Source organism: Artemia franciscana, chromosome 2, assembly GCF_032884065.1.
Source record: "Artemia franciscana chromosome 2, ASM3288406v1, whole genome shotgun sequence".
In the NCBI taxonomy this organism is placed as follows: Eukaryota; Metazoa; Arthropoda; class Branchiopoda; order Anostraca; family Artemiidae; genus Artemia; species Artemia franciscana.
The window spans coordinates 64,864,154-64,889,560 of record NC_088864.1 but is presented as its reverse complement, the minus strand read 5'-3'; the positions used below and the strand labels follow the sequence as shown (position 1 = coordinate 64,889,560).

Below are 25,407 nucleotides of genomic sequence, written 5' to 3'. Positions count from 1 at the left end.
CCGGGTACTGATGACACTTCAACTTTGACAAAAGCTTTTCTAGTTCATCCATAAATATTTCCGTATCACCTGACGGGCTATGATATACCAACACTATTAGAATTTCCTGATGATTTAATTTTACCTTGAGACAGAATGACTCAAATATTCCTTCAACACGAACATTAAAATCAGTTATTAGCGAACAATTGAGTCCTTGTCGCACATAATTCGCTAGGCCACCTTTCCTTAGCTTTTCGCGGTTTAATACTTCTAACGAGAAACCTGTAATATCAAGCATTTTCTATCCATACTCTCTGTAAGGAACGTTTCTGTCAGCGCTAGAACATCAAATTGATTATTTCTACTAACAACTTCAGATATTTCATCATATGCTGTCTGTAATGACTGACAATTTAAGTGACCAACCCTTAAGTCCGACTTATTTACCTTTTTCGAACACTCACTTACATATCTGCATGATATAATATCCACAAATAATTCAATCTGTTCTTTGTCATCTTTACATAGCGTTGTGTTTATCAGAGAATCTAGGTACAGAGGATTTTTTTTCAAACTGTTCTAGTCGATTCATCTGTATAACGCACTAAATTAACTAATTAATTAATCACTGACACAATGCAATTATTCCTTGTCTTGTTACATTACTGGTTGAGAAGGATCGGGCAATGCAATTATGTCATCGACCTTCGTAATTCGCTTTGTAGTTGACCCTATTTTGGCCATGATTTTTCCGTCTATTGTCCAAACATTCCGATTTCCAACTTCGTCTTTAATAGCATTGAGGAGGTGTAGCCTCGCTTTAGTCAAAGACTCAGAAATTTAATTTTTTTCTTTCACCCAGCACTGTTTTTGCCAACAAAACTGTTCTGAAGCTCACCTCAAAAGATGCCCCTCTCTCCTTTGTCTCGTTGCCAATCTTTCGAACATCACTTATATTGGCTATGCTGAGGTCACTAATTTCCAGCTTTTTTTCATAATGTTCAATAGATTTGATGACACAGTTTGTGAGGCGAAAACCTCTTTCACGCCATGTATGACCAGCTTTGTTGCCTTCGCTTCCTGTTTCAAAGAGTCAATCTCACACCATAGCGAATTTACTGACTTTTCATAGGTCGAAATCATTTTTTCAATTCGCAGTAATGACTTATGGTATAGTTCAAACTTCATGTCGTATTCGATCTTCAAACTCTCGTACACAGCTTGATTGATCTTTTCAAACTGAGAAGTCGTAATTCATGGCATACTGTCCTTTAGTTTTTCTACTTGTTTTGTGATTTCAGCAGAAATCGTTGTGCTAATATTGGCTTGATCGGACGCTACAAATACCTCATTTTTCCGAATTACCCCCCCCCCAACCTCACCGAAGAGAGCGGATCCGTCCGGTTATGTCAGTCACGTATCTTAGACTTGTTTTTATTCTTCCCATCCAGTTTCATCCTGATTTTTCCGCTTTAAGTATTTTCCAAGATTTCCGCCCCCCCCCCCCCCAGTGACGCTGGATCCGGTTGAGATTTAAAATAAGAGATCTGAGCTACGAGGTCCTTCTAAATATCAAATTTCATTAAGATCTGGTCACCCGTTCGTAAGCTAAAAATACCTCATTTTCCCGAGTTCCCCCCCCCCAACCTCACCGAAGAGAGCGGATCCGTCCGGTTATTTCAGTCACGTATCTTAGACTTCTTTTTATTCTTCCCATCCAGTTTCATCCTGATCTTTCCGCTTTAAGTATTTTCCAAGATTTCCGCCCCCCCCCCCAGTGACGCTGGATCCGGTTGAGATTTAAAATAAGATATCTGAGTTACGAGGTCCTTCTAAATATGAAGTTTCATGAAGATCCGATCACTCCTTCGTAAGTTAGAAATTTTTCAGAATTAACCCTCCCCCCCCAATAGATCGGATCCTTTCCAATTATGTCAATCACGTATCTAAGACTTTTGCTTATTTTTCCCACCAAGTTTCATTCCGATCCTTCCACTCTAAGCGTTTTCCATGATTTTAGGTTCCCCCACCCAAACTCCCCCGAATGTCACCAGATCCGGTCGGGATTTAAAATGAGAGCTTTAAGACACGATATCCTTCTAAATATCAAATTTCATTGAGATCCGATCACCCGTGTGTAAGTTAAAAATACCTAATTTTTCAGAATTAACCCCCCTCCCTACAACTACCCCAACAAAAGCGAATCCGTTCCGGTTATGTTAATCATGTATCTAGGACTTGTGCTTATTTTCCCCACCAAGTTTCATCCCGATCCCTCCACTCTAAGTGTTTTCCAAGATTTTAGGTTTCCCCCTTTCAGCCCCCCCCCAATGTCACCAGATCCGGTCGGGATTTAAAATAAGAGCTCTGAGACACGATATCCTTCCAAACATCAAATTTCATTAAGATCTGATCAACCGTTCGCAAGTTAAAAATATTTCATTTTTTTTCGAATTAACCGGTCCCCACTCCTCCCCCCCAGATGTTCAAATCGGGAAAATGACTATTTCTAATTTAATTTGGTCTGGTCCATGATATGCCTGCCAAATTTCATCGTCCTAGCTTACCTGGAAGTGCCTAAAGTAGTAAAACCTGGACCTACAGACAGACAGACAGACCGACAGAATTTGCGATTGCTATATGTCACTTGATTAATACCAAGTGCCAAAAAAATATAGACAGACTTTTCGCTTTGAATCAGACTTACTTGAATCAGAAAAAACCAGGGGATAGCCCGATGACTAATAAGAAATGTTCAAAGTTTACTGAAGCCATTTGGACTTCCACACAATGAGTAAGGCCAGTGAATTTTGTTTTGTTCAGAATAGTTGAAAGACCGATTAACTATGTCTTTGAGGATGACTTGACCCCCAACAGCCCTGGGGGAAGGGGTGCAAGCTATGAACTTTGCTATTGGGAAGTATACAGATATTTTCCGGAGAAGGGGAGGATTTTCGGCATTGAGGGGTATGTGAGAAGATCTTTTCTCCACCACTAGGGGAAAGGGATTTTTCATGGAGGGGGAGCTGGATTTCCCGGCATAATTTAAAAAATGATCAGAACTTTAAGAAAAAGCTTTTTTTTTACCTGAAAGTAAGGAGCAATATTTTTAAAACTTAGAGCGAACAGCAATGATTACGAATATGAGGTGGGTTGCCTCCTTCTCAATGCCTCGCTCTTTACGCTAAAATATTTTAACTTTAAAAAAAGCTTAATTATTCTTATTAAATGACCCTTGTGTTTCATGAGTCATCCTTGAATAATTAGAGCCAAAAGTCAAACTTTAGCATAAAGAGTGGGGTATTGAGGAGGAGTCGACCCTCCTGTTACCTTTCTGTTACTGTTTTTCAATTTAGATGCCCACAGAAACCACATTCAATTAGCTGAATGAAAACAAAGGTTATTTGTTCAAACTATAGTCATTTTTGGCCCCTCCGTCTTTCTGTGTTTTAAGGGTTACGGATAAGGTCAATTTGCATGATTGAACAAATTAACTCTTGACGTGATAAATAGTTAACTAAGGTTAACTGTGTTTTTTTTTTATTTTTTTTTTGTTCAGAAGTGCGAGTTTTTCTTCTCTTTTTTATTAACTAGTGGGTTACAAAATCAAAAGAGTTAAATTTTTACATAATACTAAACAAAAATAAATATTACGACATTACGTTCACAATAAGTCCAGACGCAAGTCAATGTGTTTGGGATGACCCCCCCCCCCAAAAAAAAACAATTGTTATACTTCCTAGGAAAAATCTTACTCCTCACCCTCGCCCACCCCAACTAAAATATTAACCAACCAATCTAAGATTGATGTGTTTGTATGGGACTTGAATGAATTCCAAACTCATTCGCTTCAAGTTATCACAATATCTGATACATACTGACACTCACCCAATCATAAAACATATTAAACAAAATCTCTTTTAACAGTACTCAAGCATAAACTCACTCCATATCAACCAATTAATCTATATCTAGAATATTGGTTAAAACCAATACTTCACAAAGAAGCACTCAAGGGTCTACCGTTTACTTCTGATGTAATTTTGTTGTAGACTTCTGGGCCTATAGACCTAATGGAAAGCTTGGAATAGGTATTAATAGGAACAAGCGTTCCAATCAATTCAACATTTCTAGCTTTAAGACTATGTTCCTTTTTTTCTATAAAAGTACGAAAAAAATACAGGTAATTGAAAAGAATTTATACATAAATAAATTTATACAAAAATTAAACAAACCGAAAAAAGGTAGAATTTGGTTTTCCTCATTTAATGGTTTTCCACAACAAGACTGAATTTCTTTTCTTCTTCTTTTTTCTTTTTCTTCTTCTTCACACCCACCTTTTCTTTTTGCTTTTATTTTTCCTTTTTGGTGTCCACAGAGGTTTAACTTTTTCCTTGCTAGGAGTAGAAGGAGCAAAAGTATTTGAATTTTCTGAAACATTTTCCTGGATTTCTTCTTCGTCTTTTCCGATTTGAGAAGATTCTGTCGTTCCGCAAAGATCCGGTCTTCTTTTTATATCATATTCTCTTTTTTTCAAAGCTTGGGTTATAATACCACTTTGAGAAATATGTATTTCTTCCATCTCATTAGTCTTCTGGGGTTTCTCTTCGACCTCTTTTATTTTCAACTCTTCATCAATTGATTCGACTGTACTCTTCATATTAAAATGACAAAACGGCTCTTTTTTCACCTCATCAAGAGCCACTTTTATTGGAATCTCTTTTTCTTTACTAATCTCGGCCTTAATAGCTGGTTTGGGTTCCATCCTTGCACTTGAATGAGAGTTAAGCTCCTCTTTGTCTTGTACTGGGCATTTTTCCGTTTCAGATTTTCTATATTTCTTTACAGCCCACAAAATTGAGATTGCAGCACAGGAGACTGGAACTCCAATGGCAAGGTATCTAAATATACTATTCATTATATGCTTTATAGATTATCACTACATGCGATTTACTGAACAAGTGATGACCACAGCCTGAAAAATCCACTATTTATGGTAAAGATGACGTCATAATTGTCACATTGCGACGTTTACATAGTGACGTCATTTACGAGTATAAAAGACTTCATGTGGATAAAAATCATAGTGACGACGTGATGACGTCATTTAATAATCAAACAGTTCGTCGCAACGATCTATAGTAAGGAGCGACCCGGCTCAATAGTAACCAAAACTCTTAAAAATGGAATTTTGGTACCAGTAGCTACATCAAAATAATTGCATTTTAATGCTGATTTTAAATATACAAGTTTCATCAAGTTTAGTCTTACCCATCAAAAGTTACGAGCCTGAGAAAATTTGCGTTATTTTAGAAAATAGGGGGAAACACCCCCTAAAAGTCATAGAATCCTAACGAAAATCACACCGTAGATTCAGCGTGTCAGAGAACCCTACTGTAGAAGTTTCAAGCTCCTATTTACAAAAATGTGGAATTTATATTTTTTGCCAGAAGGCAGATCACGGATGCGTGTTTATTTGTTTGTTTTTTTTGTTGTTTTTTTGTTGATACGATCACCCCAGGGGTGATCGTATCGACCCAGTTGTCCTAGAATGTTGCGAGAGTGCTCATTCTAACGGAAATGAAAAGTTCTAGTGCCCTTTTAAGTGACCAAAAAAAATGGAGGGCACCTAGGCCCCCTCCCACGCTAATGATTTTCCCAGAGTCAACGGATCAAAATTCTGAGATAGCCATTTTATTCAGTGTAGTCGAAAAACCTTATAACTATGTCTTTGGGGACGACTTACTCCCCCACAGTCCCCGTGTGAGGGGTTACAAGTTCAAAACTTTGACCAGTGCTTACATATAGTAATGGTTATTGGGAAGTGTACAGGCGTTTTCAGGAGGATTTTTTGGTTGGAGAGAGGGGTTGAGAAGAGGGGGATATGCTGGGGGAACTTTCCATCGAGGAATTTGTCATGGGGGAAGAAAATTTCCATGAAGGGAGCGCAGGATTTACTAGCATTACTTAAAAAAAAAAGCAATGAAAAAATATATATGAAAAAGTTTTTTTTCAGCTGGAAGCAAGCAGCAGCATTAAAACTTAAAACGAACAGAAATTATTACCCATATGAGGGGCTCACCTCCTCCTAATACCTCGCTCTTTACGCTAAAGTATTTTTAGTAATTTCAACTATTTATTCTGCGGCTTTTGTGATTCAGAGGTCATTCTTAATGAATTGGGACAAAATTTAAGCTTTAGTGTAAAGAGCAAGGTACTGACGAGGGGGCGAACCCCCTCATATATGTAATAAAAACATGAGAATACAAAAGTTCTTTACGTAAGGTAATTTATAAGTTACGTATATCTTTTACTTATAAAAAGATTCGTAAAAAATTAAAAGTTCTAGTTGCCTCTTTTAATTAACCGAAAATCGGAGGGAAACTAGGCTTCCTCTCCCACTCTTTTTTTCAAAATCATTCAATCAAAATTATGAGAAAGCCATTTAGCCAAAAAAAAAAAAAAAAATATACAAATTCCGTTTTTTTATTATTCCTCTGCGGAGAGCCAAAATCAAAACATGCATTGATTCAAAAACGTTCAGAAATTAAATAAAAAAAAACAAGTTTTTTAAATGAAAGTAAGGAGCGATATTAAAACTTAAAACGATCAGAAATTACTCCGTATGTGAAAGGGGCTTTTCCTTCTCAATAACCCGCTCTTTACGCTAAAGTTTTTTTATTGTTTTAAAATGTAGAGTTAAGAGAAAGAGTCAAACTTTAGCGTAAAGAGCGGAGCGTTGAGAAGGAAAAGCCCCTTTCATTTACGGAGTAATTTCTGTTCGTTTTAAGTTTTAATGTCGCTCCTTACTTTCATTTAAAAAACTTGCTTTTTTTATTTAATGATAGACAGCGCAATAGCGCTGCCTTAGTAAGCAGTGAAGTGGGTAAAATATTTTATTTATTATGTTTTCGAGGCACTTCGTATGAAGTAGTTGTCGTAGAAACTTTGAAAGACCTCATTATAAGTCATGGAAACGAGTGATGCTTTCTAGAAACAAACAGGGTTTAATTCTTATTGCTCTATATATTCGGTTTTGGGTAGGGGGTAACACATCTATTTCCTGCTGCCCCAACTTGAAATCCAAAGAGACACAACTTTTAGGGTAAGGAGCCGACTCTAGTTTTACCAACCAGTTTTTCTTAATAACTTAGACCCATCATTAATCAGTTAATACCTGAAAACCGTAATTATAGATTTAAAATAAGAGATCTGAGTTACGAGGTCCTTCTAAATATGAAGTTTCATTAAGATCCGATCACTCTTTCGTGAGTTAAAAATACGTCATTTTTTCTAATTTTTCAGAATTAACCCCTCCCCCAATAGATCGGATCCGTTCCAATTATGTCAATCACGCATCTAAGACTTTTGCTTATTTTTCCCACCAAGTTTCATCCTGATCCCTCCACTCTAAGCGTTTTCCATGATTTTAGGTTCCCCCACCCAAACTCCCCCGAATGTCACCAGATCCGGTCGGGATTTAAAATGAGAGCTTTTTAGACACGATATCCTTCTAAATATCAAATTTCAGTGAGATCCGATCACCCGTTCGTAAGTTAAAAATACCGAATTTTTTTAATTTTTCAGAATTAACCCCCTCCCAACTACCCCAACAAAAGCGGATCCGTTCCGGTTATGTTTGTCATGTATCTAGGACTTGTGCCTATTTTTCCCACCAAGTTTCATCCCGATCCCTACACTCTAAGTGTTTTCCAAGATTTTAGGTTTCCCCCTTCCACCCCCCCCCCCAATGTCACCAGATCCGGTCGGGATTCAAAATAAGAGCTCTGAGACACGATATCCTTTCAAACATCAAATTTCATCAAGATCTTATCAACCGTTCGTAAGTTAAAAATACTTCATTTTTTCTATTTTTTCCGAATTAACCGGCCGCCACTCCTCCCCCCAGATGGTCAAATCGGGAAAATGACTATTTCTAATTTAATATGGTCCGGTCCCTGATACGCCTGCCAAATTCCATCGTCCTAGCTTACCTGGAAGTGCCTAAAGTAGTAAAACCTGGACCTACAGACAGACAGACAGACCGACAGAATTTGCGATTGGTATATGTCACTTGGTTAATACCAAGTGCCATAAAAATATAGACAGACTTTTTGCTTTGCCTGGGTTACAAATATTCTGCATTTATATTTTTAATTTATTTAATTTATTGTACCCAAAATCGAAACTTCAAACTAATGGACTTACTTTGAATCAGAAAAAAACAGGGGATAGCCCAATGACTAATAAGAAATGTTCAAAGTTTACTGAAGCCATTTGGACATCCACACAATGAGTAAGGTCAGTGAATTTTGTTTTTTGACTTATAATTGAGGTTTTTGCTCAATGGTTCTTAAGGCATTTCCCAGTTAGATATTTATTGTGGGGTCATAAGCGGATCGTTAATGTATACTTTGTTATTATGTAGTATGTGCTATACGTATTTATTTGCGTGTAGTAAAGTTATTGAAGTGGATTACGAAGGATTAAAGATATACTGAGAACTTAGAATATTAGTTTAAGTTTATTTATTACAATTCTAATATTAGGTGTAATTATCTAAAACCATCCACAGTTGTAAATCATATGCCTTTTTGCTGCTTTGATATTTGAATCAAATGATACTGATATTTATCAAAATATTGATATATACTGATATTGATAAAATCAAATAATTGAAAAAAAAATAAAATCAAATAGATAATTGATAAAATCAAATAATTAAAAAATTAACATAAAGGACACTGCCTATGGAGAGAAAAGTTTCATCCAAAAGCTTATTGACTTAGTTATTTGGCTTTGCCGAAAGCCTTGCATATAATTACATAAATGCAACGTTGAATAGCAATTTCAAAGAAATGCATTCAGTGACCCACAAGTACCAGGGACAGTGAAAATTAAATGAATTTTAGTAACTGAATTCGTTAAGCGGATACCTGCAAATTCGTATGTATCTTAAAAAAGGACACCCGTATGAGGCTATACAATTTTGGATTTAGCGGAAGCCAAATTAAAAAGAAAAAACGTGGGCAAAAAGTCATAAAAAATAAGCTAAAAACCTATGGCACCAAACAGCTTAAGAAGGTATAGTTTTCCTTTGAAAGTTTAATTGCCCTTGAGAATCATCTGGGTAGAAATCGTTGTCAGATTTGACTTATTAGTTTGGCTGTTTTAATTTTAACGGTTCAACTTGGCAACGCTGACGAAAATATGGTACTTCCTTAAAAACTTCATAGTTTAGAAACAACCAAAAGAAAATCACAGTTATAGGTATGAATAGACGGGCTTAGGTAGTAAAAAATATTTTTAGTTTTATGTCATTGGGTCAAGTACCTCTAGTGAAAAGCAACTTCATGACCAAGTCTCAGAACTACCAAACTCAGTTACACAATATGTTTAAATAATCGTGAAGAAGATTTTCTCATGATTTTATTTTTCTTTTTTAATCTTATCCTTGTGTCTCATAAAATTGTAGAATCATCAGATGTGATCTTTGATTATGGGCCATAATAAATCTAATATTGTGCTTACATTAAGATATGGAGAACCATTCTGAACTCCAAAAACACATTGATCTGCATTATTCATGTTTCCTTCAGGGGAAACACCGAATCCAACGTATCCAGCTGTACCAGCCTGAAAGTAAACAAAAGGAATTAATTTTGTCAAAGTAATAATTTAAAAAAAAGGAAAAAAATAACCCCTTTTAGCCTTTTTTTTCTTCTCCTTCTCTGTGTAAGCCAGAATCAGTTTCTATTTATTTATTTGATCAATTCCAGCAAAACAAAGTATCCAGCTGTGTCAGCCTGAAAGTAAACAAATAACGTTAATTGTATGTATGTATGTATTTTTTCTCGAAAACGGCTCCATATTTTTTCGGAAAAATCGGCATCCTGGGATATTTTGGCCTAAAAAAACGATCTAGATAGGTCAGAAGTTTGACAAAATACGTTAAGAGCCTTAATTTTAGGGGGGGTGGGTGAAATTATGTGAGTGACGTCATTTTTATATACATCAGTAAGACAATGACGTTGCCACAGTTATGTGGAAATTAGAAGAGTTTCATGGATTGAGAAGTTTATATTAAATTGCTTAAAGAGCAAAAAAAATTGGTAATTGCAAAAATATTTGCATATATTTTGACAAGGGATTACAACAATTCAAAAACCTTAAAAAATATAAAAAGTTGTAAGCTTAGTAGAAATCGGACTTGTGATAATAACAAAATATCTTTGAATATAATGTAACCTTGCTTATCACACCAATGTGAACAATGAATTACATTTACTTAAAAAACTCAGTTCTGTCTTCATTGACAGATTTTGGCACCAGATTCTGGAATCTGGACCAGTGAAGACTGGTCATTCTTTTGACAGATTTACAGATCCGTCAACATATGTTTGGTCTTTATTGGTCCGGATTCCGGAATCTGGCACCAAAACCTGTCAATGAAGTTTGAGTTCAAACCATACAAACTTCGTCTAAACAGTTGCCATAGCACTATGATCAATAACACAGTTTAATATCCCACTACTTCGAAAAATGATGTCTGAAAAAAAACCCTTATTTTAATGAAGAGTCATGACATCTTTGTTTACTTTTAGTAGCAGCAGCTTCTCAAAATTAGCATCTTCTAAGTGGTTTCTTTTTGCATTCAATGCATCTCCTGCAGCAGAAAATAGACTTCAAACAAATGCAGATGATGGGAGAGGGATATTGGAGTTCTTAAGCAGTTTTCAAAATTTCAGATAGTTTTTCAAAGAATCGAGGGTCCTCCTGTCCTGAAGAAATTTGAAGAATTCAGATTTGAGACTAGTGTCTATATTTACTTCTTGATCACTGACAGTATCACCATCTTCCATAAACAAAAATAAATCATTAGTCTCATTTGTACCGGACTTCTCAGCACCTTCAGCCAGCTCATCACTGGAGACAAGCATGACCAGTTTTTTCATTTCTAAGTTCACTAAGTCTATTATTCGTTTTTTTTTATTGCCCTTGCAAGCATGGAGTCAACCATCGTAATATAAAACTCGGGTGAGAGCAAGTAGCTATGACTAGTTCGCTGAAGGCTTTCTCCTCCAATTTCTTTGAGAAAAGATGCGAGAAGCGTTAATGCAAACCACCTAAAATGGTCTCTGCTAATGGCAAAGCATGCTTCAGAATACGGATTAAATAAAAAAAAAACAAGTTTTTCAACTGAAGGTAAGGGGCAACATTAAAACTTAAAACGGACAGAAATTACTCCGTATATAAAAGGGGCTGTTCCCTCCTAAACGATCCGCTTTTTACCTTAAAGTTTGACCCTTTCTCACAAGTCTAATTTTAAAACAATAAAAAAAAATTAGCGTAAAGAGCGGGGTGTTTAGGAGGGAACAGGAGTATGTGCATATTACAGATACATTGTGCCAAACCTTCGATTTTTTGCAAGGCAAAAAAAGTTGCTGTCTTGGTTCTGGTTTGCCAGTACTATATGGTCCAATTCCACCAGCTACAACTTAGGAATTGTCAATGTATCGCAGGCACTGGATAACTTATCCGCATCAAATATGTCTACAACACACTTTACTACATCATGGAGAGAGTTTCAGCGTGTGGTATTTGGCACTGATACTAGGCGCCTTCCAGTAATTTCTAAAAACTTGTCAGCAGCTTTTGTGCTATGATTTGTTTGGCATTTTCTTTGGCATTGGGACATGTCGGATTGATAAAATCTTTGAAGTGAAACATTAACCAATACTCATTCACTATCTTTTTGTGCAACCAGGTTCAAGGTATGAATGCAGCATCTCAAATTCTCTGGAAAATAAAAATTTTCACTGTTGATATCGTCTATGCTGTTGTCGAGAATGTGGATAACATATTCTATGGCAACAGTGTCTTCATCACAGTCAAACCCATCATCAAAATAATCCAAAAACGCCATAAACTGGCTGTTCACTTTCTTTATCTGTCACTGATGGAGCAGCATACTCCCTGAAAGCTTTAACAAAATTGTCGCCATTATCCGTGACTGTTTTGACTATTTTTGTCTGGTATAAGCTTAAGTCTTCATTGAAAGACTTTAGATGGGAAGCACAAGCAGAAAAATCATGGGTACCAATAAAACGTCTGCTCGCAATTGCAGCTGACTTCCTTACATAATCGGAGTCAAGCCAATGGGCCGTAACACCTATCGAGCTTTTATGATTTGTACTCCAAATGTTTGCAATGGTGCAAAGAAGTAAATTTCACGAGATAGTTTAGTCAATGATCTTCTGATTGCTATATACTTCGATTCAACACGCGAATATAGCGCTTTTCGTGTCATTACGGTTGAATATAGGGTCAATCCCTATTCTCCACTTGGGGTTCTTGCTCTCTCACAATTTGGCAGCTTTTCAGAGCTACTGGTACTTGGAAGAGAACACGAATCTTGCAGAGCTGTTCCAACCTCTCTTCATTTCCTTCTTCATCCATTAGGAGTCTTTTCCTTTCAGAAGACTGTTTTCTGCTTCCTCCTTGGATTTGACAAATTCCTGTTGCGAGCGAGGGTGGACACGCTACAAAAAATAGCCTACCCAATCTCAATTTATAAGGATTACAACTCCAATTTCCAACTTCATAAATTATATGAGGTATCTCGTATTTGGATTAGATTTTCACACATTCAGCAGCCCAGTGATTTCTTCAGGAAATATCAGGATTGATTTACATTCAAATTCGCCGCCGCAAAAATAGCCGCTTCGCAATATTACATAAAAATCCTGTTCCTCATTTATAATAAGCCCAACATTTTGAAATTGATTCTAATTCCTAGACGACTTTTGAAAAGTTCAAGACAAAATGTACTTGGTACTTAAGTACCGATAAGTACACCAAAAATGTATATAAGTATGTACTTAAAGTACTCTTCAAAAAATGTCTAATTATGTATTTAAGTACTTGGAACTGTACTTAATTACATGTACTTAAGTACCGACCCAACACTGTAACCACCTAGTCAGAGTTTAGTAAAATATTTTTCATCTTATTGTTCTCATCAGTTGGATACTGGAATAATGGGAAATCGTGTATTTGTTCCTTTCAAGTTGCTAGTGACAAGAATGACCTCAGATAATTTACCTCAGAAAAAACGAAAAATCTTCACAGATTCAATGGATTGTTCAGTGGTCATGGCTCCGATTGAGCTCGGTGAGCATACGGCTATCAAAACCTAGTATCTGCACCTGAGTAAGTTCCAAGAAAAAGTTACTTTTTAAAGCTGCATCTTTTGCAATTTTATTTTTAACGTTTTGAGATATCACAAAAGTACAAAATAATTCACTGATTCAAAAAAGAACAATTACAATCCGTCGTTTTTTTTTAAAACGTCAGAAAAAGTAGATACTAGGTTTTGTCAGTGTTTTCCTAGCGAGGTCAATGTGAAATTCAACTGACAAAACCTAGTATCTACACTTGTTTAAATTAAGAAAATATTATCAATACTCTAGTGCCTGCTGACATACCAAGTTTTGACAAATATGCACCTTCAGACTACTATATTTTTTCATACGGGTTATCTTCGTGTATTGTCAAGTCTGCAACAGATGTGACCGGAAGGTTTTTCCAAAATTGGCCAAAATTGCTCGGCATCATTGGGCATGATTTCTGTACAATGGCGCAATTTTTTCTCTGGAAATGCTTTTTGATGTTGAATCTGGGTCAGGTATTTTCCTGTAGTTTAATGGCTTTTGAAGAAAGTCAGAAATCTAAACTTCATCGCTCTCAAAGCTTGTGTGATAACACAGATTTCAGGGTCATTTACGGAACCCGGCTTCAACAATTTCTTTGAAGTAAGGCAGTTTGAACTTATTTGTGCTAGCTCTCTTTTTTCGTGTCCCACTCTGGAAGGAACAGTCCATTATGATAGCAGTTACTCCTTTCCTTGACTCACTGACACATGTCAAAAAATCAGCACAATCATATATTTTTTCCAAACTTTCAGCTTCGCCTCAATATTATCATAAATTCCGCGAGCTGCATGAAGAGCGTGTCCCTCTGTAAGGTATCTGAGAATGATGCACTCTGGTCTGAAATCGTGGTTGACTGTTTGTACAAGGATTGTGTATAAGACCCAGTTTTTATTCTGGCCCTCCTGAATGTGAGTTTTCTGACGTCGCTTTCACTTGTTGCAGCGATTACTAAAAAGAGAGAGTCAACAATGTTCTCAGATCCCTGCCTCTTAGTGCCTCATGCCACAGCACACAGAATTTAATGACCCAGCAGATCCTGGATCTTTCGGATGTACCTTTGCAAATGTCTCGTTGAAAACTAAAAAACGACTCAAAATGGACTCTTTATTTCCGGGCAACTCTAGAAGAAAGATCACCTTCTTTAGGTCCACTGCTTATAATCTAGTATAGAGACTCTCGTTTTTGCTTGCATCTTCCTGATACTTATGGGTAGCTTTCTTAGTCATATCTATGAGCAGCAACCATTCATCTTTCCAGGAAATGTCAGGTTTGTACTCAGGTAACTCTTCATCATCCGCATCAATATGATTGTATTTTTCTAAGTATCGCTCACATGTCAGACAAGGATCAGACGCTGGCATTTTCAAAGAAATATTCATGGTTTTCAGAATTTGCCTGTATGTTTCAGGTGAAATACGAACGTCAGTGTGCTTGTGTAAGAAATAATCGAACATCAACTGGATACTCAGTGAAAAAGGCAAGTTCTTTCCATTTGATGCACTTTTCCTTCGGTAGTGCGAGGTACATGGCTTGAAGCTATTCATAAGTGAAGTAGTCTTTTTTCTACTGAGATCTTGTGCCAAGGCCCTATTTTTCCACAGTTTTCACGGAAATTCTGACCAACAATTCCACTTTTTATTTTCTTACACAATTCGGTAATTAGTGCATCAGTTCTCATGCCAAGGTTGTTCTGAAACGTTTTCTTGCAAGGATTATAGTTTGGAGTTGTACAATGGCCTTTGGAAGAACATAGAGCCTCAATTAATTGTTTTTTGAATGGTTTCTGTGGAGCCGTTGCAGTGCAATTGTTTTTTCAGCTGTTCGGCGTTTGATGGGAGTCGATTTTACACACCCTGCAAAACACTTGAGCCTTGACTCATAAGGGTCTTCCCAAAAGTCCTTCCAAATTGCAAATAGATTTTCTTTCGCAAGTTCTTTGCTCTACTTCTTACGTAATGGTTGACAAGGTCCCTTGGAGTTATCCGCCGTCTTAAATTCTGCTTTCCTAAAAAAAATCCTGAAAATGATTTATCATTCTATTTTTCATCCTCTATATGGGCAAGCAAGAATCCAGATCATCCAGAATAAGGTAATTGAAATTGTATCACCTCTTCAGTATTCAGATAACATTAACCTCCATTTTAAACTTATTAAAATGTTTGATATGTCAAAGATTAGGGATTTTCAGATTGTAACTTTTTGTTTTAAATATTTCAACAACCTCCTTCCATCATCATTTGAAAATTTATTCACTTTAAATTAGGATTTGCATACTTATGAAACGCGAAATTCATGTGACATTGTCCACGAGACACCGTCAACTAAAAGAGCTTCTTTTTAATTAGATTTTTTTGCACCGGCTATTTGGAATTTAATCCCCTTGGGAATCTGGAACTCAAATAACCTTATTACCTTCAAGCGAGCAGTGAAGGGTCATTACAGAAATACTGTTTAGATTTGAATATCGTGCGGTCCTCCTCTTTTCGGTCTTTTTTTTTTTTTCTTTTTTTTCTCTTCGTCGCCCCCCTTGTTTTTTCTCTTTTTTTGATAAATCCAGTCGATTTGTTGTTTCTGTTTGTTGATTGTTTAATTATTCTTTAGTTAAGTTTCTGCCCTAGTCAAGCACTTTTTTGGTGCTTTCCTGGCAGATTATGTATATGTAATTATGTGTTTTAGTTTAAATATATATGATTGAATTGAATTGAAATATCAAGTTCTGAACATTCAGTGAAGGGCAGAGCTCGGGAGTTCGGGTGGTAAGCCAGGAGCAGCTGGTGCAATCACTTGCTCAGTGTTTAGAAGAGCAGCAATATCCTTAAATGTCTCCACATCTACTTCATCCAAAAAAGAGGTTGCATTAAATGTAAACTTTTAGTATGGTCACCATCATTACCAGTGCCCAGTATCACTGGAACGTCCTTTTCGTTATCGTCCATAGTGGAATTTATAGCAGGTGATAATATATAGGGAGCTTGGACATCTTCATAAGTTAACGGTCTGCAATAGAAGACGAAATTATGATCTGCTTCATTAAATATTTGGTTAGCTGATACATTCTATGCTATGCAATATAACCAGTCGCTATAGCCTAGTAAAGAGGAAACCTCGGAGTAAAACTACTTTTTCTGTACCAATTCAGGAATGGTAACTATTACTCTAGTTTACCTCAAATATAACTGTTTATCACGAAAACAAATTTAGCAGATTTTTGAAAAAGAGCCAGCAACTCCTTGACAATGGTGTCTGATCGAAATAAAAAGCATCCCACTAAAATCATCGCGGCCGAAAGCCCTCAACCGGAGGTTTACATTCTTTTAACAAACATTTTTTTTTTTTATTACTGTGCATACAGTAAACCTAATTTCTAATGTATAATTCACCTTTTTATTGTTCTGTTTTATGCTTTCAGTATAGGACTAGTTAATTTTACATTTGATTACACCTATGGGTTGAGGAGTGATAATTTTTGTTCGTCTTAAGTTTCGGCTTCACTATTTGAAATAAAAAAAAAATGGATAAACCTATGCACTAACGGAGTATATACTCCCGCCCCCCTAATGTGTAAATATATATCCTGAATCCAAATATAACGTTCATTTGTGTGGCAACTGATATTTACCCCCGCCCCTAGATATATCCCAATCAGGGTATGTATTTGCACATTAGGGGGGGGGTGAGGGTAAAGTTCATTTGTGACATAAATGAGTGTGTATTTCGATTAGGGATTCAATTCTGGGTATATATTTGCACATTATGGGGCTGTATGTACTCCGTTAATGTTTTACCCAATATTTTCTGTTAAAAGTAAAGAGCAAAGTTGAAACTTGTTTTTTCTCTTAACCTGTCAAACCGAAAAAGATGACAGATAGCATTTCGAAGAGCAGAATCTTGACATCTTTTTGATTATCTGGAAAGTTTGTTGAGACAAGGTTTATGTAATCAAATTAGTAAGAAAAAGGGAAAACACACAGAATAACAGTGCATTCAAGTTGTATCTGTTTCTATCTAGTTTCTATGACTGATGTCTAGAGTAACAACCCAATACAGGCCTACCCAGCCTACACTGTACATATGGTCACACCCGGTAATAAAACTGATAAAATAGTCTCACCTTTTATATTCCAACTCAAGCTGTTCCTTTGCTTTCCTTTTAGCAAGTTTGTTCTACAAATTTTTGCAATCTATATATAGACAATGAAGTGATGATGCTGATGCTATAGCGCTGCAGCTGATGGTTCTTTGCTGGCAATGCGTAATTTGTCAGATAGGTCTTGTGTAGACACTAGGTGAGATCAACGAAACTAAGCATCTGCCAATTATTTCGTTTGCACCATTCTTGTGGTGTAATTAGTCCATAGCCTATATATCTTGTGGTGTAATTAGTCCATAGCCTATATAGCGCAAGCATTTTTCAAAAGCGAAACACAGCTATCGTCGCGACATTAATTGGCGCTGCGCCAAAACCAGAACTCTCGATTTTAATTTTCGAATTAAAATCGAATAGTTGTGGGCATCAAGTCATGACTATCAAACAGTTCGTCGTAACGAACTGTAGTAAGGAGCGACCCGGCTCAATAGTAAACGAAATTCTAAAAAACGGAATTTTGATGCTAAAATATACATCAAAAGAATCAGATTTTCATGCTGATTTTAAATATATAAGTTTCATCAAATTTAGTCTTTGTCATCAAAAGTTACGAGCCTGAAAAAATTTGCCTTATTTTAGAAAATAGGGGAAACACCCCCTAAAAGTCACAGAATCACACCATCGCATTCGGCGTATCAGAGAACCCTATAGCAAAATTTTCAAGCTCCTATCTACAAAAATGTGGAATTTCGTATTTTTTGCCAGAAGACAAATCACGGGTGCGTGTTTATTTGTTGTTTTTTTTTTCTTTTCCCCAGGGGTCATCGTATTGACCAAGTGGTCCTAGAATGTCGCAAGAGGGCTCATTCTAACGGAAATGAAAAGTTCTAGTGCCCTTTTAAGTGACCAAAAAAAATTGGAGGGCATCTAGGCCCCCTCCCACGCTCTTTTTTTCTCCAAAGTCAACAGATCAGAATTTTGAGATAGCCATTTTGTTCCGCATAGTCAAAAACCATGATAATTATGTCTTTGGGAATGACTTACTCCACCACAGTCCCTGGGGTAGGGGCTGCAAGTTACAAACTTCGACCACTGTTTACATATAATAATGGTTATTGGGAAGTGTACAGTCGTTTTCAGGGGATTTTTTGGGTTTTGGGGGTGGGGTTGAGGGGAGGGGGCTATTTGGGAGAATCTTTCCTAGGAGAAATATGTCATGGGGGAACAGAAATTCAATGAAAAGGGCGCAGGATTTTCTAAAATTACTATAAAAAAAATAATGAAAAAATAAACATGGAAAAGTTTTTTCAGTTGAAAGTAAAGAGTAGCATTGAAACTTAAAACGAACAGAGATTATTACGTATATGAGGGGTTCTAAAAATACTTTAGCATAAAGAACGAGGTATTTAGGAGGAGATAAATACCTCGCTCTTTATGCTAAAGTATTTTTAGTAATTTCAACTATTCATTCTACGGCCTTTTTGATTCAGGGGTCATTCTTAAAGAATTGGGACAAAACTTACGATTTAGTGTAAAGAACGAGGTATTAACGAGGGTACAAACCCCCTCATATACATAATAAAAATTAAAGAATATAAAAGTTTGTTACGTAAGTTAATTCTTAAGTTACGTATATTTTTTACTAATAAAAAAATTCGTTAAAAATTAAAATTTATAGTTGCCTTTTTATGTATCTGAAAAATTGCATGGCAACTAGGCCTCCCTCCCCATCCCTTATTTCTGAAAATCGTCGGATCAAAACTAAGAGAAAGCCATTTAGCCAAAAAAGGAATTAATGTGCAAATTTCATTTTAATAATTTATGTGTGGAGAGCAAAATCAAACATGCATTAATTCAAAAATGTTCAGAAACTACATAAAAAAAACTAGTTTTTTTTTAACTGAAAGTAAGGAGCGACATTAAAACTTAAAACGAACAGAAATTACTCCGTATATGAAATGGGTTGTCCCCTCCGCAATCCCTCGCTCTTTATGCTAAAGTTTGACTCTGCCACAATTCTGCTTTTTAAAACAATTAAAAGCTTTAGCGTAAAGAGCGAGGGATTGCGGAGGGGACAACCCATTTCATATACTGAGTAATTTCTGTTCGTTTTAAGTTTTAATGTCGCTCCTTACTTTCAGTCAAAAAAACTAGTTTTTTTTTTATGTAGTTTGTAGAAAAATCCAAGACAGATAGTCCAATTGAGTGAGAGGCAATTTTGGAAATACCCCCCCCCCCTTATTAGGATTGTATAAAAGTGATGTTTTTGAAATTTCTGTTTTCATTCCCGTAATAGAGCCAAGATCTTTCCGCGCTGATTGGCTGTGGGAGCGCCGGATGTTAACGCCTAGTCTAAAGATGTGTGTTGAAATCCGCAACTGGTGTCTATATAGGCTGTGGATTAGTCGGGATCCATTCTTAACTGAAATTCGATTTTTTTTTTTTTTTTTTGTAGATACTAGGTTTTGTCTGAGGACAGCCGCATATTCTGCTTCGCTTTGTCCTCATATCTACAGAGAATTTAGATTGTCGGTCTATGAAAAACGAGGACTGCATAACTCCCAAGAAAGGGAAAGTAGGCGTAGCTTGAAAAAAGCAAAAATATTAAGAATCTTCATAGCCATATTTATATATATTAATATGTATATAAATGGCTAATTAACGTATTGGAAGGACATGGGCTCGATTAAATTATTCAACGCACTTTGGTCTGTCAAAATAGAAACATAATAAAGCAGTTTAGATAAAAACATTATAAATTGTTTCTATTTTGCGTTCTACTAGTTTTGATCAAATAACGTCGCTCTTGTAAAAAAAAAATTAAGGATTAAAAAATCTGTCAGTTGTTTGATTAAAATGTATATTCCATGTTTGCTGAGCAATCAAAAGTATTCGAAACTATTGGATGGCGTAAATAAAACTGTCAGTTATTATCGTATTAATCCGTGTTTACTGAAATTAAAATCAACTTCTGATGATAAAATTAATCAAGAAAGTATCAGAACCTGTTTAATCAGCATTAAAAACCCTCAAAAGTGTTGCGTCACATTACTTTCTTATATATTATTAAATAAAAAAAACAAGTTTTTTTAAATGAAAGTAAGGAGCGACATTACAACTTAAAATGAACAGAAATTACTCCGTATATGAAAGGGGCTTTTCCTCCCCAACGCCCCGCTCTTTACGCTAAAGTTTGACTCTTTCTCTTGACTCTACTTTTTAAAACAGTAAAAAACTTTAGCGTAAAAAGTGGGGCGTTGAGGAGGAAAAGCGCCTTTCATATACGGAGTAATTTCTGTTCGTTTTAAGTTTTAATGTCGCTCCTTACTTTCATTTAAAAAAAACTTGTTTTTTTATTTAATTTCTAGACGTTTTTGAATTAATACATGTTTTGAACTTGGCTCTCCGCACATAAATAATTAAAACGAAATTGTATATTAATTTTTTGGCTAGATGGCTTTCTCATAGTTTTAATCGGAAGATTTAGAGAAAAAAGGAGCGAGGGAGGAAGCCTAGTTGCCCTCCAATTTTTTGTTTACTTAAAAAGGCAACTAGAACTTATAATGTTTTGCGAACTTTTAATGCTTATTCAAAATACATAAAAATCACCAAGTTTAATGTTACCCAGGGACAAAGCTCCAGCATTTTTATTGGGGGCAATAGGGGCCCATATTTGGATAGTCAAGGGACATGGGCTATATAATAATTTTTATTCAAATTATTGGGGGAATTGCCCCCCTCCAAAACAACACCCCTGATGTTACCAATCAAAAGTTACGAGCCTAAGGATATTTGCCCAATTTCTCTAAAAAGGGTGAAACAACTCCAAAACATCAAGTGATCTTAAAGAACATCACAACATCCGATTTAGAGTATCAGAGAAACTTACTGCAGAGGTTTCAGGCTCCTGTATACAAAAATGGGAAATTTTGGATTCTTTTTTGCCAGAAGCAAAACCACAGATGATTTTTTTTTTTCAGGAGTGGCCGTATCAAACCAGTTATCTTGAAAGATCGAGAGAGTGCTTACTTGGTTGGAAATCAGAAGTTCTAGTGTCGTTTTTGAGTGACCGAAAATATTGGAAGGCAGCTAGCATTCCTCTCACTTTAATTTTTTTCCCAAAGTCTTCCGAACACAATTTCGAGATAGTCATTTTGTTCAGCATAGTTGAAAGACCGATTAACTATGTCTTTGAGGATGACTTGACCCCCTACAGCCCTGGGGGAAGGGGTACAAGCTATGAACTTTGCCCATTGTTTATATATAGCATTGGCTATTGGGAAGTATACAGATATTTCCCGGAGAAGGGGAGAATTTTCGGCATTGAGGGGTATGTGGGAAGATCTTTTCTCCACCACTAGGGGGAAGTGATTTTTCATGGAGGGGGAACTGGATTTCCTGGCATAATTTAAAAAACGATCAGAAATAAGTAAGGAGCAATATTTTTAAAACTTAGAGCGAACAGCTATTATTACGAATATGAGGTGGGCTGCCTCCTTCTCAATGCCACGCTCTTTACGCTAAAATATTTTAACTTTAAAAAAAGCTTAGTTATTCTAATTAAATGGCTTAAACAAATTTAATGGTTTAAACAAAATCTCTTTTAACAGTACTCAATCATAAACTCACTCCATATCAACCAATTAATCTATATCTAGAATATTGGTTAAAACCAATACTTCACAAAGAAGCCCGAGTACCTCAAGGGTCTACCTTTTACTTCTGATGTAATTTTGTTTTAGACTTCTGGGCCTATATACCAAATGGAAAGCTTGGAATAGGTATTAATAGGAACAAGCGTTCCAACCAATTCAACATTTCTAGCTTTAATACTATGTTCCTTTTTTCTATAGAAGTACGAAAAACATACAGGTAATTGAAAAGAATTTATACATAAATAAATTTACACAAAAATTAAACAAACCGAAAAAAGGTAGAATTTGGTTTTCCTCATTTAATGGTTTTCCACAACAAGCCTGAATTTCTTTTCTTCTTCTTTTTTCTTCTTCTTCTTCTTCACAGCCACCTTTTCTTTTTGCTTTTACTTTTCCTTTTTGGTGTCCACAGAGGTTTAACTTTTTCCTTGCTAGGATTAGAAGGATCAAAAGTATTTGAATTTTCTGAAACATTTTCCTCGATTTCTTCTTCGTCTTTTTCGATTTGAGAAGATTCTGTCGTTCCGCAAAGATCCGGTCTTCTTTTTATATCATCTTCTCCTTTTTTCAAAGCTTGGGTTATAATACCACTTTGAGAAATATGTATTTCTTCCATCTCATTAGTCTTCAGGGGTTTCTCTTCGACCTCTTTTATTTTCAATTCTTCATCAATTGATTCGACTGTACTCTTCATCCGAGAATGACAAAACGGCTCTTTTTCCACCTCATCAGGAGCCACTTTTATTGGAATCTCTTTTTCTTTAATAGTCTCGGCCTTAATAGCTGGTTTGGATTCACTCCTTGCACTTGAATGAGAGTTAAGTTCTTCTTTTTCTTGTACTGGGCATTCCTCCGTTTCAGATTTTCTATATTTCTTTACAGCCCACAAAATTGAGATTGCAGCACAGGAGACTGGAACTCCAATGGCAAGGTATCTAAATATACTATTCATTATATGCTTTATAGATTATCACTACATGCGATTTACTGAACAAGTGATGACCACAGCCTGAAAAATCCACTATTTATGGTAAAGATGACGTCATAATTGTCACACTGCGACGTTTATACAGTGACGTCATTTACGAATATAAAAGACCATGCGGATAAAAATCATAGTGACGACGTGATGACGTCACTTAATAATCATAGACAGCGCAATAGCGCTACCTTAGTAAGCAGTGATGTGGGTAAAATATTTATTTATTATGTTTTCGAGGCACTTCGTATGAAGGAGTTATCGTAGAAACTTTGAAAGACCTCATTATAAGCCATGGAAACGAGTGATGCTTTCTAGAAACAAACAATGTTTATAATTCTTTTTTTTTATAATTTTAAATAGTCTAGGTTAGTACCGTGCATCCGTCATTGCATCCTTGTTGAACCTCGGAAACAAACAAGAAATGTTAACCGATGAAATTCACCAGGTTTTCAGTCGTTAAAGATTTTAACCTTTTTTTTTGACTTATCGTATTATTCAAAGTTTTGATTCTTTTTCGACTTTTAAGTGGCTTTTGTAGCAAACGAATGAGAATATTTAAAATTTTTGACTATTTCTTTGCAATCATCGACGTAAACTACCTACAGGGTCTTTGCAGCAGAGGTATCACGAGCCAAAATGTTTGAAGAGGAGCAATGGATTTGACCGTCTAGCTGGTCATTTTTACCGAACGGTCTGAATAATATTGCTATTATAATTCCTTTGTTTTAGTTTTTTAATGACAGAGACTGATCTTTCATCTATAATACGTCGATTATTTCCATTAGCCCGTTTACAAGAAAATTTGTGCCAGTAAAATAGTGGTGCTTCGTGCCACTATTTTACCAACTGGCTGTAAACGTTGGGGGCGTTCTTCCTACCCCTTACGTGATGCTCTGTCTATACAGCAGTCATGGTGTCAGTATGGTAAATATAGTTGTCCACATGTTAATAAATAGATTCTCCCATTTGGCTTTATTGCATTCAGAAAAAGAAGAAATAAAGAAAAAAAAAACGAGAAAGTGAACCAATTTTAGGCAGCAGTAGAAGAATTGTGGGAAATTCCAAATGGGCAGCTAAAAAATAGTATATATATATATATATATATATATATATATATATATATATATATATATATATATATATACATATATATATATATATATATATATATATATATATATATATATATCTATACTAGCTGTTGGGGTGGCGCTTCGCGCCCCCCCCCAAGCCCCCCCGCGCGCGTAAGTCGTTACGCGCCATTGTAGTTGTGCCCCTATGTCCCACCTGTGAATATAGATATATATATATATATATATATATATATATATATATATATATATATATATATATATATATATATATATATATATATATATATATATATATGTTTTTGACTACGTAAAACTTGCGAATATACAACATTCTTTGCTGTCCCATTGTCTGTGCATATAAATAGATTGTCAGGTTTACCGACTCTTGAACATGCAACATATAATGGTCCATGGGAAAACAATCCGTATTCAGATCTATACCTCATGATTCTAATGATTGCCCTTGAGCTTTGTTGATGGTGATTGCTAATCAACCATTCCCTGTGTCGCCGTCGTCATTTATATATCCCCCTGTGCCCCCCGGCGTCCCCTCTGTAGTTGTGTCCCTGTGTCCCGGTCGTCATTTATATTCCCTGTGTCCCGGTCGTCATTTGTGTCCCGGTGTCCCAGTCTGTGATTTCTCTTTGAGTGTCCCGGGCGTCATTTATATTCCTTTTGTCCCGGTCGTCACTTATATCCCCCTGTGCCCCCCGGCGTCCCCGTTAGTTTTTACCTTTTTTTTAGTTTTTTTAGTTTTTTTTTTACTTATGTCCTGGTCGTCATTTATACTCCCTGTGTCCCGGTCGTCATTTGTGTCCCGGTGCTTTGTTGATGGTGATTGCTAATCGAACATTCCTTTTGTCCCGGTCGCTTTCTCTTTGAGTGTCGTCATTTATATTCCCTATGTGCCGGTGTCCCGGTCGTCATTTGTGTCCCGATGTCCCGGTCTGTAATTTCGTCAGTTGAAAACATGACGTCAGTCGACACACAAACATGACGTCACCCGACAGACAGACCCACACACACACAGACAACTTATTTATATATATATATATATATATATATATATATATATATATATATATATATATATATATATATATATATATATATATATATATATATATATATATATAAATATATATATGATCGTATCGAACCAGAGATCCAAGAAGATCTGAAGAACGCTTATTTCATTGGGAATCAAAAGTGCTAGTGCCCTTTTTAAGTGAACAAAAATATCAGAAGGCGGATAACCACCATCCCACGCCCCCTTTCCCCCAAAAGTTGTCTTATCAATATTTTAAGATGGACATTTTGTTTAGCATTGTCGAATGACCAAATAACTATTTCTTTTAGGATGAATTAATCCCCCGCCACAGCCCCGGTGGGA

At 36.0% G+C, this 25,407-nt stretch overlaps 1 protein-coding gene and 1 long non-coding RNA gene across 4 annotated transcripts in view; one reads left to right on the top strand and one right to left on the bottom strand.

Annotated features, from left to right (window-relative positions):
* LOC136043953 (uncharacterized) overlaps positions 1-25,407 on the top strand; it is a 107,869-nt gene that overhangs the window by 29,197 nt on the left and 53,265 nt on the right. Inside the window, exon 3 of one of the 3 annotated variants that reach the window (XR_010621762.1) lies at positions 4,831-5,105. The exons of the other annotated variants lie outside the window; for them this stretch is intronic. This is a non-coding gene — a long non-coding RNA (uncharacterized LOC136043953). Of the gene's footprint in view, positions 1-4,830; positions 5,106-25,407 lie in introns of those variants that run through there. 3 annotated transcript variants of the gene reach the window in all.
* Positions 1-25,407, bottom strand: part of LOC136043951 (DBH-like monooxygenase protein 1 homolog) — a 50,469-nt gene that overhangs the window by 20,483 nt on the left and 4,579 nt on the right. The window contains exon 3 of the mRNA XM_065729026.1: positions 9,514-9,618. Coding sequence (XP_065585098.1) covers positions 9,514-9,618 — 105 coding nt within the window. The remainder of the gene's footprint in view (positions 1-9,513; positions 9,619-25,407) is intronic.